General features: G+C 48.4%; 2 protein-coding genes across 6 annotated transcripts; both read right to left on the reverse strand.

Moving 5' to 3' along the window:
- Positions 1-864: 864 nt before the first annotated feature.
- Positions 865-8,722, reverse strand: LOC146437513 (V-set and immunoglobulin domain-containing protein 4-like). Of its 2 annotated transcripts, XM_085060598.1 has the most exons (8): positions 8,532-8,722; positions 6,852-7,208; positions 5,942-6,223; positions 4,931-5,035; positions 4,191-4,256; positions 3,576-3,698; positions 3,249-3,270; positions 865-2,437 (listed from the first exon to the last, which is right to left on the reverse strand). In XM_085060598.1, exons 1-8 carry the CDS (start codon positions 8,584-8,586, stop codon positions 2,263-2,265), a joined length of 1,185 nt encoding a protein of 394 aa, XP_084916724.1. In that variant the 5' UTR covers positions 8,587-8,722; the 3' UTR covers positions 865-2,262. The 2 variants fall into 2 exon arrangements, with proteins under 2 accessions (XP_084916724.1, XP_084916723.1); XM_085060597.1 differs by lacking the exon at positions 4,191-4,256 and having other exon boundaries at positions 8,532-8,617.
- Positions 8,723-10,854: 2,132 nt separating this feature from the next.
- Positions 10,855-20,524, reverse strand: LOC146437514 (V-set and immunoglobulin domain-containing protein 4-like). Of its 4 annotated transcripts, none has more exons than XM_085060596.1 (9): positions 20,395-20,524; positions 19,038-19,394; positions 18,151-18,432; positions 17,177-17,245; positions 16,507-16,590; positions 16,163-16,231; positions 14,596-14,709; positions 13,405-13,426; positions 10,855-12,287 (listed from the first exon to the last, which is right to left on the reverse strand). In XM_085060596.1, exons 2-9 carry the CDS (start codon positions 19,279-19,281, stop codon positions 12,095-12,097), a joined length of 1,077 nt encoding a protein of 358 aa, XP_084916722.1. In that variant the 5' UTR covers positions 19,282-19,394; positions 20,395-20,524; the 3' UTR covers positions 10,855-12,094. The 4 variants fall into 4 exon arrangements, with proteins under 4 accessions (XP_084916722.1, XP_084916719.1, XP_084916720.1 ...); XM_085060593.1 differs by having other exon boundaries at positions 20,298-20,437; XM_085060594.1 differs by lacking the exon at positions 16,507-16,590 and having other exon boundaries at positions 20,298-20,437.
- Between the last annotated feature and the right edge of the window lie 1,800 nt (positions 20,525-22,324).

Consider the following 22,324-nt stretch of genomic DNA (forward strand, 5'->3'; position numbering starts at 1 on the left):
CTGCTTTTTGAATAGCTTGTGCACTTCCGGACAAACACAGTCCAGAAGTGGCCCAGAAATGGCCCTACTCCTTATGACTCACACTCTCATGGTCTCTCTCCAGCACCTCCTCATGACTCACAGACATCACCCTGATCTTTATCTGATAAAGGTTAGCTTCAAAAGAGAGCAAGGTCTATGATTTCAGGCTTTGCTTTGTCCCCAGTGGATCCTTCATGTAGCAGAAAGCCGTGTCAGCCCCAAGATCTGCTGTCACCCACACCTCCGGTTTTCAACAGACCTAACCTCCTCTGCACCACAGCTGGCCAAATGTTCATTTATGCCCTTCATTCTCGTTTTCTCATACATTTCTAATTTTTGCTTTGAGTAGTTTGCCCCTCTGCTTTTTAGGTAACTCCCTCCTTCCTTGCCTAGTTCTTTCCAGATGACAGAGGGGAAGGGAAAGGAAGTAAACTCCTTCCTCTTTTAAAAGAACAAGCACCAAAATTACAGTGGGACAAATTTCTCTGGGACTTCATCTCCCATCTCCCATCTCCTGTCTCCCATCTCCCATCTCCCATCTCCCATCTCCCTGCTCTGAAGTATTGTACAAACCCAGCAAGTGTCCCAGGTCCCCTCCATGGGACAGGCACTGCAAGGGGAACCGTGAGTCTCATGACACTGTGCTGGCCACTCAAGATAGTGTGTTTCTGGGAGGCAGTGTCCTTTCAGGGCAGAAGCTGAGGTTTTCCTTCCACTCTGGAGCAGCACAGGGCTGAGCAGATGAGCACTGGGTGAGTGGCCAGTGCAAGGCAAGGAGAAGTTCTCTGGGTTGGTGGGGATGCAACATAGCAAAACCCTCTGTGACTTTCAGAAGAAAAATGCTCTGTTGCCAACAGGTTTTACTACAAACATGCCAAAACATGCCAAAAATAAAATAGAGAAATAATCACACACTTGCTGCACAGGGAGAAACAGTCACATTGGCACTGGAGACAAGCTTCTTGTGTTTCCACTGTTCTGCTACTTGTCACCAAAGTCCTTTTACTGCGCAAACTAGAGGCAGTGACAACATGGAGTACATGGGGGCTGGTCCATCTGGAGCATCTGCTCCCCCTTCCTTAACTCCTTTGCCTTCTTCCTCTGCAGCTTCTCCCAGGCTTCACACCTTCTGAGGAAGGGGTCCAGACCTCCTCAGAGCAGATCAGTGCTGGGAGGAATTACAAGATGGAAAAATCATGGTGTAACATAGTCAATGAGTGAACATGGAGCTCAAGAGCTTCTAACAGCAGGAAAACTTGCACAAAACACTGAGCTAATTTAAAATGAATGTGGATAACATTTGTGGGGGGGAAGAGTGCCATGTCACGTGTTTTGGGCCTAGATCTGCTGAGATAAGGATGGGGAAGCTGAGAAGTTTTCAGTTCCCTTCTCACACAGAATTGACCTTGCACCATATGCTACTGCCCTGCATGAGTGTGGCTGCAGCTCCCCCTTCCCCTCAACTCCTTTGTTCCACACCATCCCTGGAACTGCTGATGACAGCAGCTTCTCCAGCAAGGGATCTCCAGGGCTGGCTGCTATGGGTCTCACAGGGACAGGCTGGATCCTGTCTGCCTCCCTGTCTGTGCCTGACACCCAGCACAGCCCTCCCTACATGGTTATCACTGTTTGTGAAGCCCTCATTATACAGGCAGGAGATTTTTTTCTCTGATCTTGTCCAATAATCCCCTCATGTCCTGGGACATCAGCCTCTCCTCTGTGGTTCCTTTACCATGCTAACAAAAGAAGAAAGACTCAAAGACAAGCAGGATGTAAAACCAGTGTTTGCTGAGTTGCAAAAGCCAGAGGATCTCCATTTCCAGCACAGCCCTGGTTCATTGCAGCCTGAGATGTCCTAATGGGAACACACATTGGAGATTACCACTTGCCAGTGCTACTGACTGGCAGCATTGCACCCAGCTACTCCTGGGTTTGCAGGCTAAAGACTTTAATGTTCCCACTCCTCCAGATCCTCTCTTCCTGACTCAGTCCTTCAGGTTGCTCAGAAATTGCTTGCTCTATAGAAGTGGGTAGACAAACAAACAGTTGGCTGGGGGTATCTGCTTCCACAGGCAGGGCCTGGTCTGCCAAAGACCAAAAGGTTTTGCAGCTCCTCTGGGTTAAAGCAAGCAGTGAGAGCAGAGCAGAAGGACCATAGGAGGAGGTGTTTCCTTCTGTTAAGTTCATTATTCAGTACCTGCAGCCCTTCATGGCTGCTCATGCAGAAAAGCCAGTATTCTACTAAACTCCTTCTATTTCATATTGTGATTCCATTGCAGTCACAAGGTTCTCATACTCAGGACTTTTCTTGTCTTTCACAGTGGTCTTTCCAGTGTCAGAATATGTTTCCTCACAGGAACTCTTAACAGGGACTTCCACCTCAGTCTGCAGCAGGGCGACATCTGCAGTGTTGCGGCTGGGAAAAGAGAGACATGAGTGAGAGGGACGACTAGAGCAGATGGCACTTCACGTACATCTTAGTCAGAGACCAGATCTACCACATAATCTGTGAACAGTGAAATTCATATTATTCTAGTGAGGGCCTGGGGAGCTCTGAAAGACACTAGAAAGTGACGTTAAAAAATTTACACATACAAAAATAAGCACTGAACAGTTAATACTGGTACTGTAACATCTCATTACATTATCATGTTATACTCTAAAGTTACCAGCAGTCAGTCTAGCCTTTGGAAAGTAAATACCAAGAATAATTGGGAAAAATGGCTACAGATGGCTACGACATGTCTCTGAGTAGGAAAGCAGTATGAAGGTGTTGAAGATTGAGATGAGGACACAGAGAAGATGTGTTCATATAATCATAAGCTAATAGGAACTGCAAAGTAATATTTGAACAAGCACTGAAATATGTTTCTTATAGAGAAAGGCATGTGTAGAGGGAACTTAAAGAAAGAGCTGAGAATTTCTGCCCTTTGCTTTGTTAAATAATGATGTAAATTTCCTACAGAGAACAATTTTCCCATGGTATGTGACAGGCAGAGCAAAGGACCCAGAGTATTTTTCTGTTTTTCTACCATATTAAAGAACAGTCTATCTTCTGTGACCAAGTGTTAAGCCCTCATGTTGCTAATTAAACTGACAAGGTGTTCAGATGCTCCCACTGTTAGGCAAATGAATCTTTGCTTTTCACCGAGCAAAGAGGCTTTTTAGAAGCAGACACCAGTACACTGCCCTCGGTCTTAATGTCCCAAGTAGAAAATTGCACTTACAAAGCAACTTCATACAGAGTCTCTGAAAAGAAAAAATAAAAAAGAAAAGAAAAAAAAAAGAAATCTAAGATGTGCATCGACTTGTTTTATGCGTCACAGAACAGAACCCAGCTTCCAGATGTTCCCAGGTTTAGGGAATAACCCTCCCACAGACCTCGCCCTGGCAGGGACCAACTGGGGATGGGGGTGATGGGGATGATGGGGGTGATGGGGATGGGACTGTCCCTCCCGCCCGTCCCCTCGGGCATCCATCCACCGCCCGCCCCGTCCCCCCTTACCGGGGCTGACCCCACCGCCCGCCCCTCGCCCGGGTTCATCGCTGCTCACCGTCCTTGCTCCGCCGCCGCCGCCACCAGCCCAGCGCCACCGCCAGCAGCGCTCCCAGCGCGGCGCCGCCCAGCGCGGCCGCCGGTCCGTACAGCAGCGGGGACGGAGCGAGCCGCGGGGACCCTGCGGGGGACAGCGCTGTCACTGCCGCGCACCGGCAGCGGACAGTCCCGAGCTGCTTTGGACGGCCTGGAAATCCTAGCCGGAGGCGGGGCCGAGCCCGCTTGGGAGCTCAGCCGATTCCCGGCCGTCACAGGATCCCAGGTTTGGCTTGGGAGGGATCTTAAAACCCATCTCGTTCCCTGCCATGAGCAGGGACAGCTTCCACCAACCAAGCCCCCTCCAAGCTGGCCTTGAGCACTTCAGGGATGGGGCATCCCTGGATGGAAACATACAGCAAACTTCAGGCTGCTGACACCCCCATCAACAGGCATGTGGACGGGAGGCAGAGCTCCTGCCTGGATGGTGTCCAGTGTTTGGCATGCCAGGGGGTTGTTCCCTGCAGCCTGATCTGCCACAAGCACAGCAGCCACATGCAGAGCTGGTCTGGGATGGTGTTTGTCACCCTGCCCTTGCCAGTGCAAATCTGGTGTTTTCCAGCATGATTCCACTCACCTGTGTCTGTGAAAGGCTTCTCCGGAGCAGTATCCATCCTGGAGACCAGCGTTGTTGGGAGCAGATCTGCCAGTGGAGAACAGTGGATGTACTGCAGCCCCACTGAGAGCTGCCCTAGCACTGGGAAAATGAGGTCTGCTCTGCCAGTGCTGGACTCCCCTGTTATCCTGTGTGTGTCCTGCCAGCAGGCCTGGGGCAGCATTTGGCACTCATGTGCCACTCCCTGACCATTGCCCCACAGCAGCCCTGGCAGCCTTGGTTCTCAGCAGCCTTGTTCCAGGCAGCATTGTTCCTGGCAGCCCTGGCTGATATGGTGCATCATGCCTGGCTAAAGCATGGCCTGGGAATGCTTTGGCTTTGTCCTGCTGGCACTTGCCTAGATTTCCAGAGGACTCTTTCACTCCCTCTCTCCTATGGTGACTCCCTGGCTGGCCTGGGGGGCTTTGCCATCCACAGCTGCACCATAAATTGCCTGAGATATGGAGCCCTGTGCCAGACCTCTTGCCCCAGGCAACCTCCTGCTGAAGCTCTGTAACCTCAAAAGTTCTGGTCCCAGAGGGACAGAGAGGACATTTGCTTGCCCTCTCCCATCATCAGGCACACTCTCAAGCAGGGAGGGTGTTTCCTCTCACTAACAACCAAGATGCAGCATAGGTGTCTGATCTTGCTATGGAAGAGCAAACTCCCTGCCTCAGTCTTTTCCTGCCACTGAGATGAATAACCCTGGCCTGGAAACTCACCTGTCACTGTGACCTCCATGTCACGGCTCTCACCCTGACCTGTAGCTGAGTGGCGTCCCGCTGTGGTTCCCACATTCCTCTGCAAGGTTGCTGTTGTGGACACATCTGCAAGGTGAGGGGGAAGGAGAGGCTTACACAGGGGTTTGGCCATGTTGGTGATGCTGTTGTGATACAGAATTCTGCACAGGTGGGAGAAGAGCAGGAGAAAGCAGCTCCCACCCAGCTGGCAGGAGGGGGATGCTGTGCCAGCAGTGTCAGCCAACATCTGCAGCACTGATCCCTGTTCCTGTGCTGTTCCCTGCCATGTGTGACTGCTGTGAAAAGCACCACAGTGCTTCAGCCAGAGCTTTGTGCACTGGGAGCTCAGCAGGCTTTGCCTCTTTCCTTTCTGTGTGGTACCTGTGCTTGGCTCTGCCATCAGGGGCTTCACAGCTCTGCTGATTGAGGAAGCAGCCAAGGAGAGCTGCAAGTTTTCCACCAGGCAGGAATCATTTAGATTGAGAAACACCTCTGAGGCCATTGAGTGCCACCTATCACACACTATCCTGCAGAGCCTGGAGGTGTCAAAGCCTGGTGTGTGTGAACTGCAGTGTGTCTCCCTGGGACACGCAGCTGGTCATGGGGAGCAATGGCCAGTTTTGTTTTTTCTGCCACTGAATTGCCACTCATTTGTTCCTTGTTCTCAGAAGAAAGCCCTGCCTCCTTGTCTGACCTTGCTGAACTGCAGTGGGCAGCATTACAGAGGCAGGGAGAACTTCAAAAACCCAAAGAGGAATAAATAAATGTCTGAGATACAAACCCTCCTTTGCATCAGAAAAGAGCAGTTCCTCAAAGAGGAGGAAATTGAGTACAGGAAATCAAGAAGGGCACAGGCTGGAGCCAGTGGTGAGGGGTGTGTCAGAGTGCTGAGGGCATTTGGCATTTCCTTCTTTCCGGGCAGGGCAGTAGGATGCTGTTCCTGTGCACTAGCAGCAGGATGTTCTCTTGCCAGCGGTGGCTGTTGGCACTCACCTGTCACCGTCAGCTGCACAGCATCACTGCGCTGCACTGCTCCATCCCCAGCCCTGTTCTCTGCCTCGCAGAAGTACATCCCACTGTCAGAGGGCTGCAGGCTGAGCAAGGCCAGCTCAGCCCCACTGCTCAGGAACGTCGCTTTCCCCGCCGGGTTCCCCCGGTACCAGCGGTAGCTGATGGGAGGAGAGCCGCTGGCCTCGCAGGTCAGGCTGGTGCTGGCTCCTGCAGGGACTGTCAGCCCCAGCTCTCCCACTCTGATGGTGGGTTTGGTGGCTGCCACTGCAAGACAAAGCAGAGGGGCCCAGGTTGTGGTGGGGATGGTTGCCCTGGCACATCAGTTGTCACACTTGCTTGGTGTTTTTTCAGGAGGAAGCAGCTCAGCTCTCGCATCACCTTCCTGCACAGGATGAATTCAGCTCACCTGTGTGTTAATCCAGGTTACACCAGCTGTGCCACCATTGCTGCTGCCTATGACAAAGTCCTGCTCTCTTGGCTGAGGGGTCCTCTTGCAGAAAGACTGTTATTTCTAGCACATATTGAGGATGCTCAGGAATAGGAGAAGGGGGACTTGGCTCACACAACACCCACTTGCTCCGAGAGCCACAGAGACTTTGGCTGCCTGCACAGAACTGGACCTGGATGTCATCTCGAGCATCATGGGTTCAACTGACCCATCAATAGATCCAGCGTGGGCTGTACACTAACTGGCCCCCTTCCCTGGTTCATTCCTGCACCTCCATGTGTTGAGAAGGTTAACCAACAGAGCAAGGGAGGCAGATGTTTCAACCCCCAGCCTAGATGGGCCAGACAGTGTAATGTGAAAGACTATTCCCACCTACACCAGTTCTCCTACCCGCCCTTGGTTTAACCTGGCTACACAGGAGGAGGGCTGTGTTGCTGGATTTACCTTTGACAACTTTAACCGTAGTGGTCACCTCTCTTGTCATCAAGCTGTTATCTGGGGACCTCCAGGTGACTTGACAGGTGTAGTGTCCACTGTCAGGCATTTCAAGGTTCTCAATTAGGAGTGAGGCATTCCCTGGGCTGTCCTTTGGGACGCTGACTCGGCCTCGGAATTTAGACAGCAAGATGTGGTCACCAGAATCATCCCTCCGAAAGACAGTAGAGATGCTGGAGTCTCGCTCCACTCTCCAGCTAAGCGTTCGCTCTGTGAAACCTTCTGAAGGCACATAGGTACATGGTAAAGTGGTGGATCCCATCCATGTGCCCGTGACCTGGTGGACACCAGACAGATCCAGGAGGGCTGCAGGGAACAGCAGTGGAAGGGAAGAAATCAGAATGCAGCAGAAGAGGGAAACATTCTCTGTATAGATGGACGCAGCAGGCAGTAGATGCCAGCATGCGGCTGGTCTCAGATGTGCTGTAGACCACAGCCACTAAGCCAGCCCACATCATCAAGCATGGGGAAGTGAACAGCTGCCTTGACCTCATGTCTGTTTTTATTGTCTGTCTCTCTGGGCACTTGCCAATTCTTAATTCTTTCTCAGTACAGAGAGGCTCCTTGTGAGCAGGAGTGTTTAGGGATATTCCCTGCTGTACTGGACCTGGAATAGGAATGGTGGACCAAAGCAAATCCTTTTGCCTTAGCCTTTGAAAAGTTCAGACCTGACCCAGATCAGCATCCTGCCAAGCATTCAAGTAAGCAGATCTTGTCCACTCGTTCTCCCAGTTTCTCCAGCTGTCTGCCCATGGATCCCACAGCTCCTCCTGGAAGTGCCTCTTGTAAGTAGCAAATCACCTGAATTTCTTTTGACTTGGCTCACTTCTCCCCATACTCCTTTTTCTTCTCCCCTTTCTCCTCCCCGGAAAGACACTGGTTATATTCCACAACTTTAACTCACAAGAAGTTGGTTGAGAGGCAGATCCCAGAAACCTGTGCAACTGAGCTGGTTTTTAATGATGAAACAGGAATATATTTCAACCCATTTTTCTAAATGTCAGAAGCAATCCTATGCTTCTGTGTACAACTTGTAAGAGCACCTTTCTCCTGTTTGCCAAAACTTTCCTCTGCTGCTGCCAGTGTCATACATGCCCTGAGAAAGAGTATATTCAGCCATGGGCATAGGAACTGAAGTCAATGTTCCAATCTCAGCTTTCCTGACGCAACCACATAGGAGACACCGAGGGGAATCAAATATGCCAGCACCTGGTCTCACAATTACAGCTGCTCTTCTGCCCTGGGCCATGCTAACAGAGCAATGAGGATGCATTATTAAATTCTAGTAGAAAGCATATTCCAGCTTCACCAAGACTGTTTCGAAAGCTGGAACACCAGAGCAGGTCCTTGCCAAAGGTCCCAAAAAACTATTCTGTTCTTGCCTTGGGGCAGGGAGGCTGACTTGACCAATACTGCCCTATTTGCTGCACTCTTGAAAGCATCTGCCTGTATCTCATGCAAGAGGAGATTCTCACAAATTCTCAAGCTCTGTGGTTAATACAATAAGCTAAGGCCTTTCTACACCTGTCAATTAAAAAAAAAAAGATGCTATAATTCAAAAGATTTTCACTACCCTCTTAGTACTCTGATTCTATACATCTATTCCTATATATTGAAGCATTTACTCACCATTGCAGTTGATGAAAGTCATCACAAACACCACTATCCGCCCAACTTCTCCCATTCTCCCAGAACTGCAAGTCTGTCCTCCTTTCCCCAAGAGACCCCCACCCTCCTGGGATCGGACTGCAAGTGAAGAACACTTCCTTATATTCTGTCCTTTGTCATCTAGGATCCTCTTTCTGAAACATCACGAGTCCATTTCACTGCTGAGTTAGGTGAAGGGTGAAGGAGGGAGAAAGGCTGTATGGATCCTTCCAGTCCCATTCCCTGTCCCCACCCATTCCTCTTGATGCAGCCCAGGACCCAGTTGGCTTTCTGAACTGCAAATGCCCATTACCAGGTCATGCTGAGCATCACAGACTCTCTCAGCACACATTCCTGCTGCAATAGTCCAGCTCATGGGCAAAAGTCATCATGTTTCATGCTCTGAAAGCACACACTGTATTTGCCAGGGAGGTGACTTATGACTGGCAGCCAAGGAACACTCTGAGTGTGCTCTGTAGGTGTGATGTACAAAATTGATCTGTGCTTGCTATTACCAAAAGGAGAAGGACTTACAGAAAGATAAGAAACATGTATGAAAGCAAATCTGCTGACCTAGAGAATTCTGCTATAGGCATTTAATGAGTCTGTAAAGTAGCTTTTTGGGATTTATTCAATAAATAGCCATGCCTTAGCATATGATTCTAACAGCAGCACCAGGAAAATAGTATCTTTAAGCAGGAGGCAGATGTGTCTGAAGGACAGGGAGCTGTTTTCTGAAGGACAGGGAGAGAAAGGCAAATGGGATGGTTTTGCCACAGCCTCACCCCATCACAGCAGATCCCTGTCTGCATGGGCTGAACCATTTACCTTGCAGCTGACCCCATCTCTGGAAGTGCTGCTCTATGTCACTGACAGTTTTTCCCTCTCTGCCAGAGAAATAAGAGCTGGATATCATCTTCATTAGCCCAAAGCCAGTAGTCTGATGAGAACTATGTGGATCTCATTTCAGCCCCAGGTAGAGGCACACCCACCCGTGGGGTTTGCTGACTGTGATTGTGGCTGAGCCCTGCTGATTGCTGTGGTGGAACTTGCCTGGAGAAAAAAGCTAAATGTCGTGTTGTAAGACCTGGTGCAACAAATTCATCATGCAAGGCTCCAGGCTGAGAGTCACCACCAGCTATCATCCTGCTGAGGAAGACAATGGGGCAGCAGCACCCGTTGTTGCAAAACGTGTCTGCGTAAGACATTGAAACTTGATTTTTGCTGACTTTTCTTCTTGACATCTTTGCTACATCTACCAGTGGGGTACCAGTGCACACAGCCTGTTGTATCCATCTGCCCATGCTGCCCCTGAGAAGCCTTTAGCAATGCCTGAGGCCTGCCTAAAAGCAAGGAAATAAACAAAAAACCACTTGTTAAAATTTCAAGCTATGTCACTCAAAGAGGGAAATGTGTCCATTTTCATAGAGATGATAAAATCCAACCTTTTGCACACCCTGGTCCATGACTGGCAGTAGAACCTTGTCCCAGACAAACAGTCTCCTACACAAAAGTGTTCAAAAGAAGCTGGGTTTTAGGGAACATACCCTGGAACAAGCTGAAAACCCAAGCTAAAACTGCTGATGGTATTATTTTTTTGAACCGGACATGCAAGACTTCCTCAGGCTCTAATTATACAGGATAAAAAAAAATGGCTATTTAACCAAAGCAGACATGAAGAACTGTAGTTCCCCAAATGTGATGTACATGACATCTTTCTCTCCCTGGACACAGACAGAGCTACTAGTCTTCTCCCTGAGCCATACTTCTTCAGCCCATTTCTTCTTTACTGAAGGGACTCCTAGTTTTGAATCTGAACCCAAGAAAAAGCCTTCAACATCTCAGACATGATGGCTAGCTACCTGGTTTATTAAATGCAGTATTTTATTCCAGTGTCTCTTCTGTAGCCTGTCCCCCCAGGTACCCACCTTCCTCCCACACACAGGACAGTATGCCTTTTCAAGTGTCATTTCTTCAAGTACCTCAGCTTAGGAACTCTATTTTGCAATTTCTGCTACTCATCTTGGGCTAACTAGAGGTGACGCAGTAAGTCCCCATGTCCCCAGACCTGAGCACAGATGGTCCCTCAGGCCCTGTTCATAGGGACCAGCTCTGCTGAGCCTTCATCTTACATTCATGTTCGGACAGTCTGCCAGTGGCCAGAGAAGTTTGCTACCATTTTTCTGGTGATAAAAGAAGATCCTTAGCATTCAAGGAGATGAAATTCAGTACCCAGCTATGAGTGAATCACCAAAAAGTAGATAACTGAAGAAGAAGGGTCTCAAAGGGCTCTTTTTGAAACATATGCACTCAAAAAAGAAGCAATTTTTACTTGAGACATTCTTGTTTGGTCCAGACATCATGAACGCATAGATCTGACTCAACACACTGTCTTTTATTAAGTATTTTTGTATGTCCCACAGAAGCTGATTGTGTGATCCCTCCTAGCCATTCCTACCACAGTTCTAATAATAATACAGTCAGTCATCAAAACATGACCTTATTCCATTTAAAGAAACAGAAATTAATGTAAATTAGCATTTCCTCTTTGTGTGACAAAAACATGATGTAGAAGTGTTCTCTCTGAAGAAAATCACTTCCCTTTCCAGGAATTCTCAGGTCAATGACATTCGTTCTGGGTTGCCCAATCCTGTTTTTTGACTAGAATACTTTTACAGTAGCACCTGACACTCCCTTTGAATTCTGGTGAGTTTTGAGCTGATGCTCAGAGACCTGCAGATGCAGCCCTCTTCTGAGTTTGGGCAGCACAGCTGGCAGTCCACTGATCCCGTGCCACCAATGTCCCACTTATCCCTCCAGTCACTTCCTCTCTTTTACAGCTGCCTGCATGGCTTCTAATGGGACACAGAATTGGCATGTTCATTATAAAAGGCTCTTCTCTGCACGATAGATTTACTCAGGGCAAATAATAGAAATTATTCATAACTTACACTCCAGGCCTTTTAAGCTGGGAGGAAAGTACTTCCTGAGTATCTACAGAGGAGCTATGTGTGCTTGCTGGCATTCCAAAATGAGCCAGTTGTGCAGAAATACACACACCAAAATATGTGAGGCATGTGTAAGCAATCCTATCCCAAACTTATGGAGAAGTATTTGGTTTCTTTCAAATATCAATCATGCATTTAAAGAGAGAACAGAGAATGTGAGAACCATCAATTTCCAAGCAAGCTGCAGCCTGCTCTGCTCACCCACCACACAAAGGCTGGGAGCACTGGCCTTTTTGGCCATATAAAGCACTAAGTTTAGTACAGTGCTCCTAGCCTGGGACCTGCATGCTTTCAAAGGGCTTTCTTGGATGGAGGTGGTAAAAGGAAATCAAGGAAAACAAAATCAGAAGTTCTATACAGCAGTCTGTAACTGAATTTCCTGATGAGGTCTGCATTTTCACTGCAGGGATTGTGAAGGACGAGCAACCACTGCTTTGTCCAACCTATTTTCCAGAGGCAAAAGTAAAAGGAAAGATATGTATTTTGTCTGTGTGAAGGTGCTTTTCAGGACTGGTATCTGCAGAGCATTGTTGGTTCTCAGGAATTGTCCCCTACTTCATACTCAGATTCCTGGGGCTTTCCAACACAATCAGAAACATTCTTATTTGCTTCTTCAGAGATTTTGTTTTCCCTGGGCTCCGTCACATAGTCATTTTCCGTGGATGGGATGGGTTCCTCATAGTGACATGTGCTATCATGGCGTGAAGAAGCTGCAGCCCTGGAGTTATGGCTGAAATGAAAATGCAAGAAGGGTAGCAACCAGAGTAAACAATCTCCCAACCATCACGATTTTGACAAATATTGTGGGCTGAATCAAAGCCATGTAAACCTGTGCCACTGGACTGTGGCAATATTCTGAAGGAGAGAATTTTGTCCTTTGCTTTCAGGTGGCAGAGGAACATTGGGCACTGTGGTAGCATTGCTTCCAACCCAGGGAAAGTTTCTAGAGAGAGGAAGCAAAAGGTGTGCAAGAAATGCAAGCATCACCACTATTTCTTGCACTAGCACAATAACCAATTGCTGAAGAGAAAAATATTCGTAAATAATTCTAAAAAGGAGTGGAAGAAGGGTAATTGAGAACTGAAAGCAGCCCACATCCACTGTGTGGCTGATGGTGTCTAATATTTTTTAAATGAAGAAAAATCCTCTGAGGAGAAATGTCATCACAGCATTTTTTCTGTTGCTCAGGGTTCAACTGTTAATTAAACTGCTGCCTTACACTCTGCTGGGGAAGCCCAGCACTGGGATGCTGGCACATCCCATTGTAATACAGAAGTCAGCAGCATTTTAATTCATACCTAGAGAAGTGGTTCTCCTTGTATGTTTTGACTGGATTATCAGACTTTTCAGTAAAATTCCACAGGTCACAAGTAGATCAGGATGTGAAACCTTAGTTTAGAAATAAGGTTTCCTGCCACAGCCATAGTTAGAAGAAGTAAATTCAGCCAGGGATATTTTGAGGATAAATCAGAGTATAACCAGTGCTCTCTAGAAAAAGAATTCCTTTTCTTTGCATTTGAAAAAAACACTGGGAATTTAACCTTGAGAAAACACAGGGAATTTAGCCTTGGCAATCTTCTTCAATAGCCCTCCCTGGGGTGAGGGAGCTCTTGCTCTCTTTTACAATTCTGATATTGCCATGAAAAAGATCTTTCTTCCCACATTCTGTGTTGCTGTGGAAAGCCTACAGGCCATCCTACAATGTGCTGTTGAGCTAATTGTGCACCTCTTCATCCAGACTGCTTAAGGGGCTTTTCATCCTGACAGCTAATAGCAGTGCTTTTTATTTCTGCTCTCATACAGCCCCCCAGGACTCATCCATGTGCCAGATAAAGGGTTATACTCACAATTTTACATCATAGACTTGAGCTGGAAAAGAAAAATCAGAATTTGTGTCAATAATTGGCATTTACATTCTCAAAAAAGAATTTATTCATTTATCTTCTTAGTAGAAGAAAATGACCTCTGAACACAGAATAAAAATAACAGCCTTGGATATTATGTCAGGTGTGTGATGACTCAGTTTCCCAGGATTCAGTACAAGGAAACTAAGACGACCCAGCAATCACACAGCTGGGTCAAAACAACCAGCCCAGTGTCAAAGATAAAGTTGAGGTTAGAAACCAGAAGTTCCCAGTTTCCCTATTCATTAGAAGTTCAATAAAGAAGAGTTTTGAAAGTGGTTACTCTGGATTCCTTTAAAAAAGAAAATATAAAAATAAGAAAAATGGCAAATGAGATATCTGACAATTATTACTATTAATTGGTAGCATGGCGTCATAGGAAGGTCATTAGAGAAACAAAAGAGAAAATGAAGTCTGTGAGTTCCCAAACCCCAAAGCACACCCGTGTGCTCTCTGAGCACAGCCAAGCATAGCTGGTGAGGAGGGAGCTTCAGGGAATGTTTGGTCAGGGGGATTTCTGCAGGAGACAGAGGCATTCAGAGAATGTATCCTGTGACTAGAGACCAGAGGGGAAACAAACTCGTATGGAGTAGGGAGAATTGACAATGATCTCTTCCCTCTGGGTGCCAACTGTGGGAACTACTGAGCAGCAAGTGGTGCCAAAGGCATTTCCCAGCAGCAGGGCAGGATGAACCTGCTGCCAGAGACCTTAAAGGTTTGGAGCAATGAGACCAGCCAAGCAGGTGAGTCTGAACCCTGGGATGTTCAGCAGCAAGAAACAACCATCCCAAAGCTCTGTGGCAGAGCAAGACACACATCTCAGGATGGGCTGCAGGGACAAGACTGAGCTGCCCTGGAGCTAGTGCAGGGATGGGAGGGTGCAGCTCAGGAGCACCAGGGCAGCTGCTGCCCCAACCCCATCGCCAGTGCCTGGAAGATCCTCCTGGCTGCAAGGACTTCTCTGCCTTTTTAGTTTCCCACCATCTCTGTCAATCCTCTTGTGTCATCTACTGCCGGTATGCTGCATGTGCCAGAGCTGCAGTTGGTGGGTGCAAGCAAAGCTCCAGGCCCCAAAACCCATGAAAGGTAAAACCATGCATAAAACATTCAGGTTTTCCAGAACATTCTACTCACCATCTTTGGGCCTTCTAATGCAAATGATAAGAGAGATGAGAAGGAAAACCACAGCACCACACACCACAGCAATCAGGATGACCAGGTACAGGGACAAGCCAGTCCTCTGGGAATCTGAAGCAACATAACAGAGAACTTTCAGACCCTCCTGGGTGACAGCAAGAGCAGTTACATGACATTTACCATGTTCCAAAGGACAGCAACAGGGCACACAGGGCTGTGTCCCTGCAGAGCCATGTCCCCACAGACCCTTGGTCCTGCAGCTCTGGGTGGGTGTTGTGTGACCCAGCACGCTGTTCACCTCTGTCGGAGGTTGGAGGACATTGGAATTTTTTCTCCATCCCTGTTATTAAGCAACAGATGTCTGGATGATTAGAGCCATCAAGTCTTTTGTAAGAGACAAAAGGGTGTGCTGGGTGGGGCAGGGGAAGGAGGCAGCTGGCTGTTGGAACTGGCACTCTTGTCGTTGGACACCGGGAGGACAGACTGCTCTTTGCTTCTGGCTGCGACTGCAGGAGATCCAGCTGTGCTCTGCCTTTTCCTCCTGGCTGGGTGAGCTTTGATTTAACCTGTTTCCCACTGGGAAGTGCACGTTTTTCCGGCTGCATTTCTCGCAGCAGCTGCCGGGGAGTCCGGCTGTCCCTGCCGCCCGCCCTGCTTTGCCACATGAGACCGAGCTGCCGTGGCTACAGAGTCCTTGCTGGCTAGCCAGGGAGGGCTGGCCCTTGCCCTCCTACTGCCCTGCTCATCGCTCCGAGCTGCTTTGCTGCCCTGCTTGCTTCTCAGCCTCTTCCGCCATTAGCAGCTGTGTGAAGCTGACCTGACCCTGCGCCACAGCGCCACCTGCAGCCGCTCGGGAGTCATCGCACCTGCCCTGCCTGGCCGGGAGCTCAACAGCGCCCCTGCTGCTTGCGACCGTGATTACACCACACGGGAAAGTGCTCAGCAGCTCACAAGTTACCTGCTATTGGTTTCTGGTTCTATTTGTAGTTGTTATTATTGTTATTGCTTTTTATAGATACTAGTAAAGAACTGTTATTCCTTTTCCCATACCTTTGCCTGAAAGCCCTTGATTTCAAAATTAAAATAATTCGGAGGGAAGGGAGATCACATTCTCTGTCCTAAGGGAGGGTTCCACCTCTCTTAGCAGGCACCTGTCTTTCAAACCAAGACAACCTCACCAAGAGACCACAGCCTTACACAAAGTGTCCATTTAAAAAAGCTGGCTGTGAGCTGGGCAGAATAACTGCACTGCATGTCATGAAATAAAGCTTTCCGTTCAAGGGTGCTGCTCAGTTCTATTTGGAAAGCATCTAAACCTGTCACAACACTGCAAAGCTGGAGGATGTGTAGATCTGCTCGAGGTGCACACTGAGGCTTTTCTGCTGTTCCAGCTTTGACAGGCTAAGATAAAAATGGACCAACTGCTCAGGAACACTGCAACAATTCTGGGTGCCCCCTCTGTGTGCAGCCAAAAAGGCAGAATACTAATTTTGAGGCTCCTGACTACAGAGCATCTGGTTTGGGTCCCTAACCTTCTTCTCAGCTTGGTTTTGCTATTGCTTACCACGAAGTGTGTCATTCTTCCCTGGATATCCTATACCACTCTCGGAAGTCGTCACTGCTATGGGCAGATCTGCAAAAAAAACATGAGTGAAGGCTGACAATGTATTTCCAGCCCTCATTTTAGCGCCAGGAGATCAGAGACTAGAGCTGTAGGATCAGGAGAGAATGCCTCCATCCTCTTTACTAGGCAGTGAAAATAGGCAAACTGCAGAAATGAGAAGTCTGTATACACTATACTATAGAGAGAGTACATGTAGTACATATATGCACACGATATATCTTATGTATACACAACACATAACACACCAGTCACATATGTGTATTTGTATGTCTGTACACACACACCTGCAGGAGTGGTGGAGCCCCATGGAGTCCAGGAGATTCCTGAGGTACCTCTGGACACCCCCTCTGTTTCTGTTTGTGTTTTTTCTGCAAGAACCATCAACATCTGTCAAGACCTTCTCTCAGCCTCCAGCGACCCACACCAGCTTCCACATCCCCCATGTGATTGCTGGGGCATCATAAATCCAAACAGAACATAATCCAAGCGTAGAAGTTTTCTACAAACTTCTACGTTGTTTCTACAACATTCTTCTACACAGAAGATCTACTCTAGTCCAGACCTAAATTCCCACATCCCACAAAAACAAAGGGGAAATCACAAGCCCTTCCTCAAAACTGCTGTCCCTGGTCAGGTATGTGTTTTCAGTCAGGTCTGAAGCAGCTTTTGCATTCCTTATGTCTGCCACAGGAGACACCAGATCTGCCTCCCCTCTGTAGCTTCCAGTCAGGATCAGGTAACAACCAAAAAGCCTTTTAGAAAATGAGGAATGAAAACTGAGGGAGGGAAGATCTATATTCAGAAACACTTGGATTAAAACCTGAGGCATACAGACTGAAGTTCAATGCTATCAAGACTCTGTTCCCTAACAATAAAACCAATGACAAGCACTGGTGTCACACTCTGCCCCAACTCCCCATCCTTGCCATCAGCTGTCATAACTCTTACCCCAACCTGTGGTTGAGTGGTGTCCTGCTGTGGTTCCCACATTCCTCTCCAAGGTTGCTGTTGTTGTGGACACATCTGCAAGGTGAGGGGGAAGGAGAGGCTTACACAGGGGTTTGGCCATGTTGGTGATGCTGTTGTGATACAGAATTCTGCACAGGTGGGACAGGAGCAGGAGGAAGCAGCTCCCACCCAGCTGGCAGGAGGGGGATGCTGTGCCAGCAGTGTCAGCCAGCATCTGCAGCACTGATCCCTGTTCCTGTGCTGTTCCCTGCCATGTGTGTCTGCTGTGAAAAGCACCACAGTGCTTCAGCCAGAGCTTCGTGCCCTGGCAGCTCAGCAGGCTTTGCCTCTTTCCTTTCTGTGTGGTACCTGTGCTTGGCTCTTCCATCAGGGGCTTCACAGCTCTGCTGATCGAGGAAGCAGCCAAGGAGAGCTGCAAATTTTCCACCAGGCAGGAATCACTTAGATTGAGAAAGACCTCTGAGGGCATTGAGTGCCACCTATCCCACACTGTCCTGCAGAGCCTGGAGGTGTCAAAGCCTGGTGTGTGTGAACTGCAGTGTGTCTCCCTGGGACACGCAGCTGGTCATGGGGAGCAATGGCCAGTTTTGTTTTTTCTGCCACTGAATTGCCACTCACTTGTTCCTTGTTCCCAAAAGAAAGCCCTGCCTCCTTGTCTGACCTTGCTGAACTGCAGTGGGCAGCATTACAGAGGCAGGGAGAACTTCAAAAACCCAAAGAGGAATAAATAAATGTTTGAGATACAAACCCTCCTTTGCATCAGAAAAGAGCAGTTCCTCAAAGAGGAGGAAATTGAGTACAGGAAATCAAGAAGGGCACAGGCTGGAGCCAGTGGGGAGGGATGTGTCAGAGTGCTGAGGGCATTTGGCATTTCCTTCTTTCTGGGCAGGGCAATAGGATGCTGTTCCTGTGCACTGCAGCAGGATGTTCTCTTGCCAGCGGTGGCTGTTGGCACTCACCTGTCACCGTCAGCTGCACAGCATCGCTGCGCTGCACTGCTCCATCTCCAGCCCTGTTCTCTGCCTCGCAGAAGTACATCCCAGTGTCAGAGGTCTGCAGGCTGAGCAATGCCAGCTCAGCCCCACTGCTCAGGGACGTCTTTTTTCCTGCCGGGTTCCCCCGGTACCAGCGGTAGCTGATGGGAGGAGAGCCGCTGGCCTCGCAGGTCAGGCTGGTGCTGGCTCCTGCAGGGACTGTCAGCCCCAGCTCTCCCACTCTGATGGTGGGTTTGGTGGCTGCCACTGCAAGACAAAGCAGAGGGGCCCAGGTCACGGAGCCCTGGCTGTGGTGGGGATGGTTCCCCTGGCACATCTGTTGTCACTCTTGCTCCATACCTTCCTAGGAGGAAGCAGCTCAGCTCTCGCATCACCTCCTGGCACAGGATGAGCTCAACTGTGCCAACATTAGCTGTGCTGCCCATGGGACTGCACTTGGTGTCCTGCTCTGCTGGGCTGAGGATCTCTCAGTGCCCCTACAAACCCCTCAATGAGCAGAGGGAGGACAGGCACATGCTAATGAAATTTTGTCAAAGAACAGCCATGCAGTATCCCTGGGACTTCCCTACTGCTACATTCCCCTCGGAAACATCAAGCCATTGGATACAGGCAGAGACAGGGGTGAACTGGTGGTCAAGGAGCCACAAATTCTCTCCCAGCTGTAGGGTACTGTGTTCTGGGAAAAATTTCTCTCTCTGATCTGTTTGCTCCTTCTTGCTGGAGGCTGACACTGATCACCAAAATGCTTCTGCGTGGAAACACATGGTGACTGCCTACCTGCTCTATCTAATTCCCAAAAGACTTCCTGAGCCAAAACTTCCCCTCCTGAATGGGCTCCTTCTTTGATTTACCTTTGACAACCTCCAATTTGGTGGTGATCTCCTTTGCTATCAGGCTGCTGTTGCTGTCTCTCCAGGTGACGTGGCAAGTGTAAGTTCCTCTGTCAGAGATCTCCAGGTCCAGGAGGAGTAGAGACACATTTCCTGGGGCATTCTTCGGGACACTGACTCTGTCCCTGTAGTCAGACAGGAGAACGTGGTCACCAGAGTCATCCCGCCGAAATATGGTGCCTGAGCCCTTGTCATGTACCACCATCCAGGTGAGGGTTTGCTGCACAAGGTCCTCCACAGGAACATAGGTACAAGGCAGAGTGGTAGATCCCTTCCAGACAGCTTTGACCTCACTGGTGCCACTCAGGTTTGGAAAAGCTGCAGGAAGAAAGGAGGATGAAAATTAAGCCACAAAGCAGCCAGGGTGAAGGCAGCTGCCAGGTGGTAAAGCCATGGCAAGAGCATTGGCAAAGAGAACCCAGCAGATGAGAAGCACAGTGTGGATGATGAGGGATGGGCTGTTCACCAAAAATCAGTGTGGCATGAGGCAGATGGATGGGAGGTGGCTGATGGCCAGGGGCACAGACTCCTGCCACATGTGCAGCCTGGCTCTCCTGCTCTGCCTGGTGCTTTCCTGCCACCAACACTGAGCAGAGCACAGGGTCACAGTCACTGGATAACTTAGGCCTGAGGGAAGGGTTTGGTCTCAAGTCCAGGTTTCAGCTCCCTGGTCTCAGCCAGTGTCTGCTCCAGACGTCACCCTTGGGGCTTCTGAGGAGCAGCAAAGACTTCTCTACTGCTTATTTGTTTTTCTGGAACACACCACTCTTTCAGTCTAGGCCAAACTTAAACCATGGGGTAAAGAAGCCTAAAACTACATTTTTCTGTAAAAATGAGGATCATTGCCTTTGTCACAGAATACTTCTCTCACTCTGAGGACTGAATCTAAGCTTCCATAGACACTTCTTTACCCTTTTCTGGTGGTTTCCAAACCTCCCTTATCCTGGAAACACAGACACTAGTCAAACCCAATGTGTTCCATGAAGTAACTGTCTCAGCATGTGTGGGGTCTCTGTCCTCTATGTCCTTGGGCAGCATTCCCATGCCTCATGCACTGTTGCACTCTGCAGCCACTCAGTCTGAAACACCAGAGCCCCAAGCCAGCATCATGCACACTTGACCTTTTTGCCATGTATCTCTTCCCAAAACAGAGCCACCCCTGCCAAGCACACACAGACACCCCAGTGCAGGGCAGGGGACCCGTGCCCAGAGCAGACTCACCACTGCAGTGGAGAAGGGAACTCATGAGCACAGCCACTTGCAGCAGCATTCCCATCCTTTCTGGGAGCACAGCTGCTCCCTCTCCAGCCAGACTGACCTGCTTTCCCCAAGCTGGGGTAAATCAGGCACACTTTCCTGCCTTTGCTCACTCTGTCACTGAGTGTCCAGGACAACAACTGGTGGTTTTTCCTTCCTCTTTATCAGAAAACAAGTGTCTTGGTGACCACTGTCAGAGGCGTGGGCAGAGCGGAAACTCTAAGGAAGGGTGAGAAGAAGAAAGTTTAAAAACTACTTGTACTCTATTTCATATTTTCTGCTGAGTATGCTTCCCCCCTTCTGTTTTTTAATTTTTTCCTCTATTTCTTTTGATTCCCAAGCAACCATTTCTTCCTCTTTTCCTCCTTGCCTTGCTTTCTGATAAATAAGCTTTAACACACACATTACACACACATGTGTAATGACAGACACACAAGTCTGAGAGAGAACTCAGGAGCTGAACCATCTAGGTCCTCCCAATTCACTTTCTCACCAGCTCCTGTGACACCACTACTAAACCACTATATTTTATCTTAAGGTTCATGAAGCACCTTAAATCTTTACATTACCAGCGTGAGACAGATGATGCTGTAGGCCCCTTGCAACTGAAATATCCTCTATCACCATACCACGTTTAAGAGATGAGGAATTCAGGTATACAGAGCTAAACCCAAAAATTTCCCAAGAGCTGCAGACACCTGAACCACTAATCCCACTGCATCTCACAGATGGCTCCTCCCTTCTCACAGAGCAATTTAACAGCTTGATTTAATTGATTAATTGTTTTCACTTACAAGCCCTGATTGGGGCCATACATCCCTGCAGTGCCTTTAGGCTGCTCTGGAAACAGGTGAACATGGAGATGCTCAGAGAGAAAAAGAAAAGCTTGTCAAAGTAGAAAGTCTTTGAGACTGTGAAATAATGGTTTCCTAACTGTAATGATGTATTATTATTAATTAAATGTTATAGTTAATCTCTATAATTCAGTAATTGAGCACTAGCCCTGTCTAAGAGAAGCATCTGTTTTCTACTGAAATATCCCTTTCAAGTGATTATACTAACTTTTGCTGTCTTCTACAGCTCTCAATTTTTCTTCTGCTCCAATGAAAGAATCTCTTCTGCTTCATTGCATTCAGCTGAGCTGAAATGAGTCTTTGCTGTTGTTATACCCAAATTCAACATCCTGTCTTCAAATACAATTAGTCAGAATAATTCAGTGCAGCCAACCAAATCCCAGCCTGGACACAACCTTCCTGTAGTGATAGTGAGACATGGTTTGGGTCTGGAGTGGCACAGAGTGGGATCCTCCCTTGTGGCCCTGGATTCCTTCATCAGAGATTTCCTTTTCTGCTTTTTGTATGGCCACACTGGTGAGGGGGTTGGGAGTACATGGGAGACTGGGAGGAGACACAGCCAGGACAGGTGACCCAAACTGACCCTACCACATGACATCACTGTCAGTGTATAAGGCTGGGGGAAGAAGGAGGAAGGGGGGAGACATTTGGAGTGATGCTGTTTGTCTTCCCAGGTCACCATTACACATGATGGAGCTCTGCTGTTCTCAAGGTGGCTGAACACCTGCCTGCCCATGGGAAGCAGTGAATTCATCCTTTGTTTTTCCTGGCTTGTGTACCAGCTTTTGCTTTTGCTATTAGTCTGTCTTTATCTCAGCCCATGAGTTTTCCAGCTTTTATCCTTCCAGTTCTCCCAACGATCCCACAGGTGGGAGAATGAGTGAGCAGTTCAGTGGGGCTTGATTGCTGGCTAGGGTGAAAACACAACAGGAATGTATCACTAGCAGGATCTGGACTGACCAGGAAGCTGAAAGTCAAACTGTGCAACTTAAAAAGATGTGCATATATTTATTTACATATTTACATTTATCCTTTTGGCTGGGGCAACAGTGGCAGGAAAAATCTTGTCCTTTATATGATACAGGATCAGACACCTGTACCTAAGGTGACTGAGGCAGCAACCCCTTGCTTCTGCTT

This window comes from Lichenostomus cassidix, chromosome 4A, assembly GCF_008360975.1.
Source record: "Lichenostomus cassidix isolate B80296 chromosome 4A, HeHo_3.0, whole genome shotgun sequence".
NCBI classification, from domain to species: Eukaryota; Metazoa; Chordata; class Aves; order Passeriformes; family Meliphagidae; genus Lichenostomus; species Lichenostomus cassidix.

Excerpts from the sequence above, each read along its gene's own strand:
- LOC146437513 (XM_085060598.1), bottom strand. The coding sequence starts at position 8,586 with ATGGGAGAAGTTGGGCGGATAGTGGTGTTTGTGATGACTTTCATCAAC. Across the intron at positions 5,036-5,941 it reads TGTGCAGCTGACGGTGACAG|ATGTGTCCACAACAGCAACC; the intron begins GTGAGTGCCAAC and ends CTCACCTTGCAG. Across the intron at positions 3,699-4,190 it reads GAAGCCTTTCACAGACACAG|GGTCCCCGCGGCTCGCTCCG; the intron begins GTGAGTGGAATC and ends TGTCCCCCGCAG.
- LOC146437514 (XM_085060593.1), bottom strand. The coding sequence starts at position 20,352 with ATGGGAATGCTGCTGCAAGTGGCTGTGCTCATGAGTTCCCTTCTCCAC. Across the intron at positions 19,395-20,297 it reads TTCCCTTCTCCACTGCAGTG|CTTTTCCAAACCTGAGTGGC; the intron begins GTGAGTCTGCTC and ends TTCTTCCTGCAG. Across the intron at positions 12,288-13,404 it reads CAAGTCTATGATGTAAAATT|CCATAACTCCAGGGCTGCAG; the intron begins GTGAGTATAACC and ends TTTTCATTTCAG.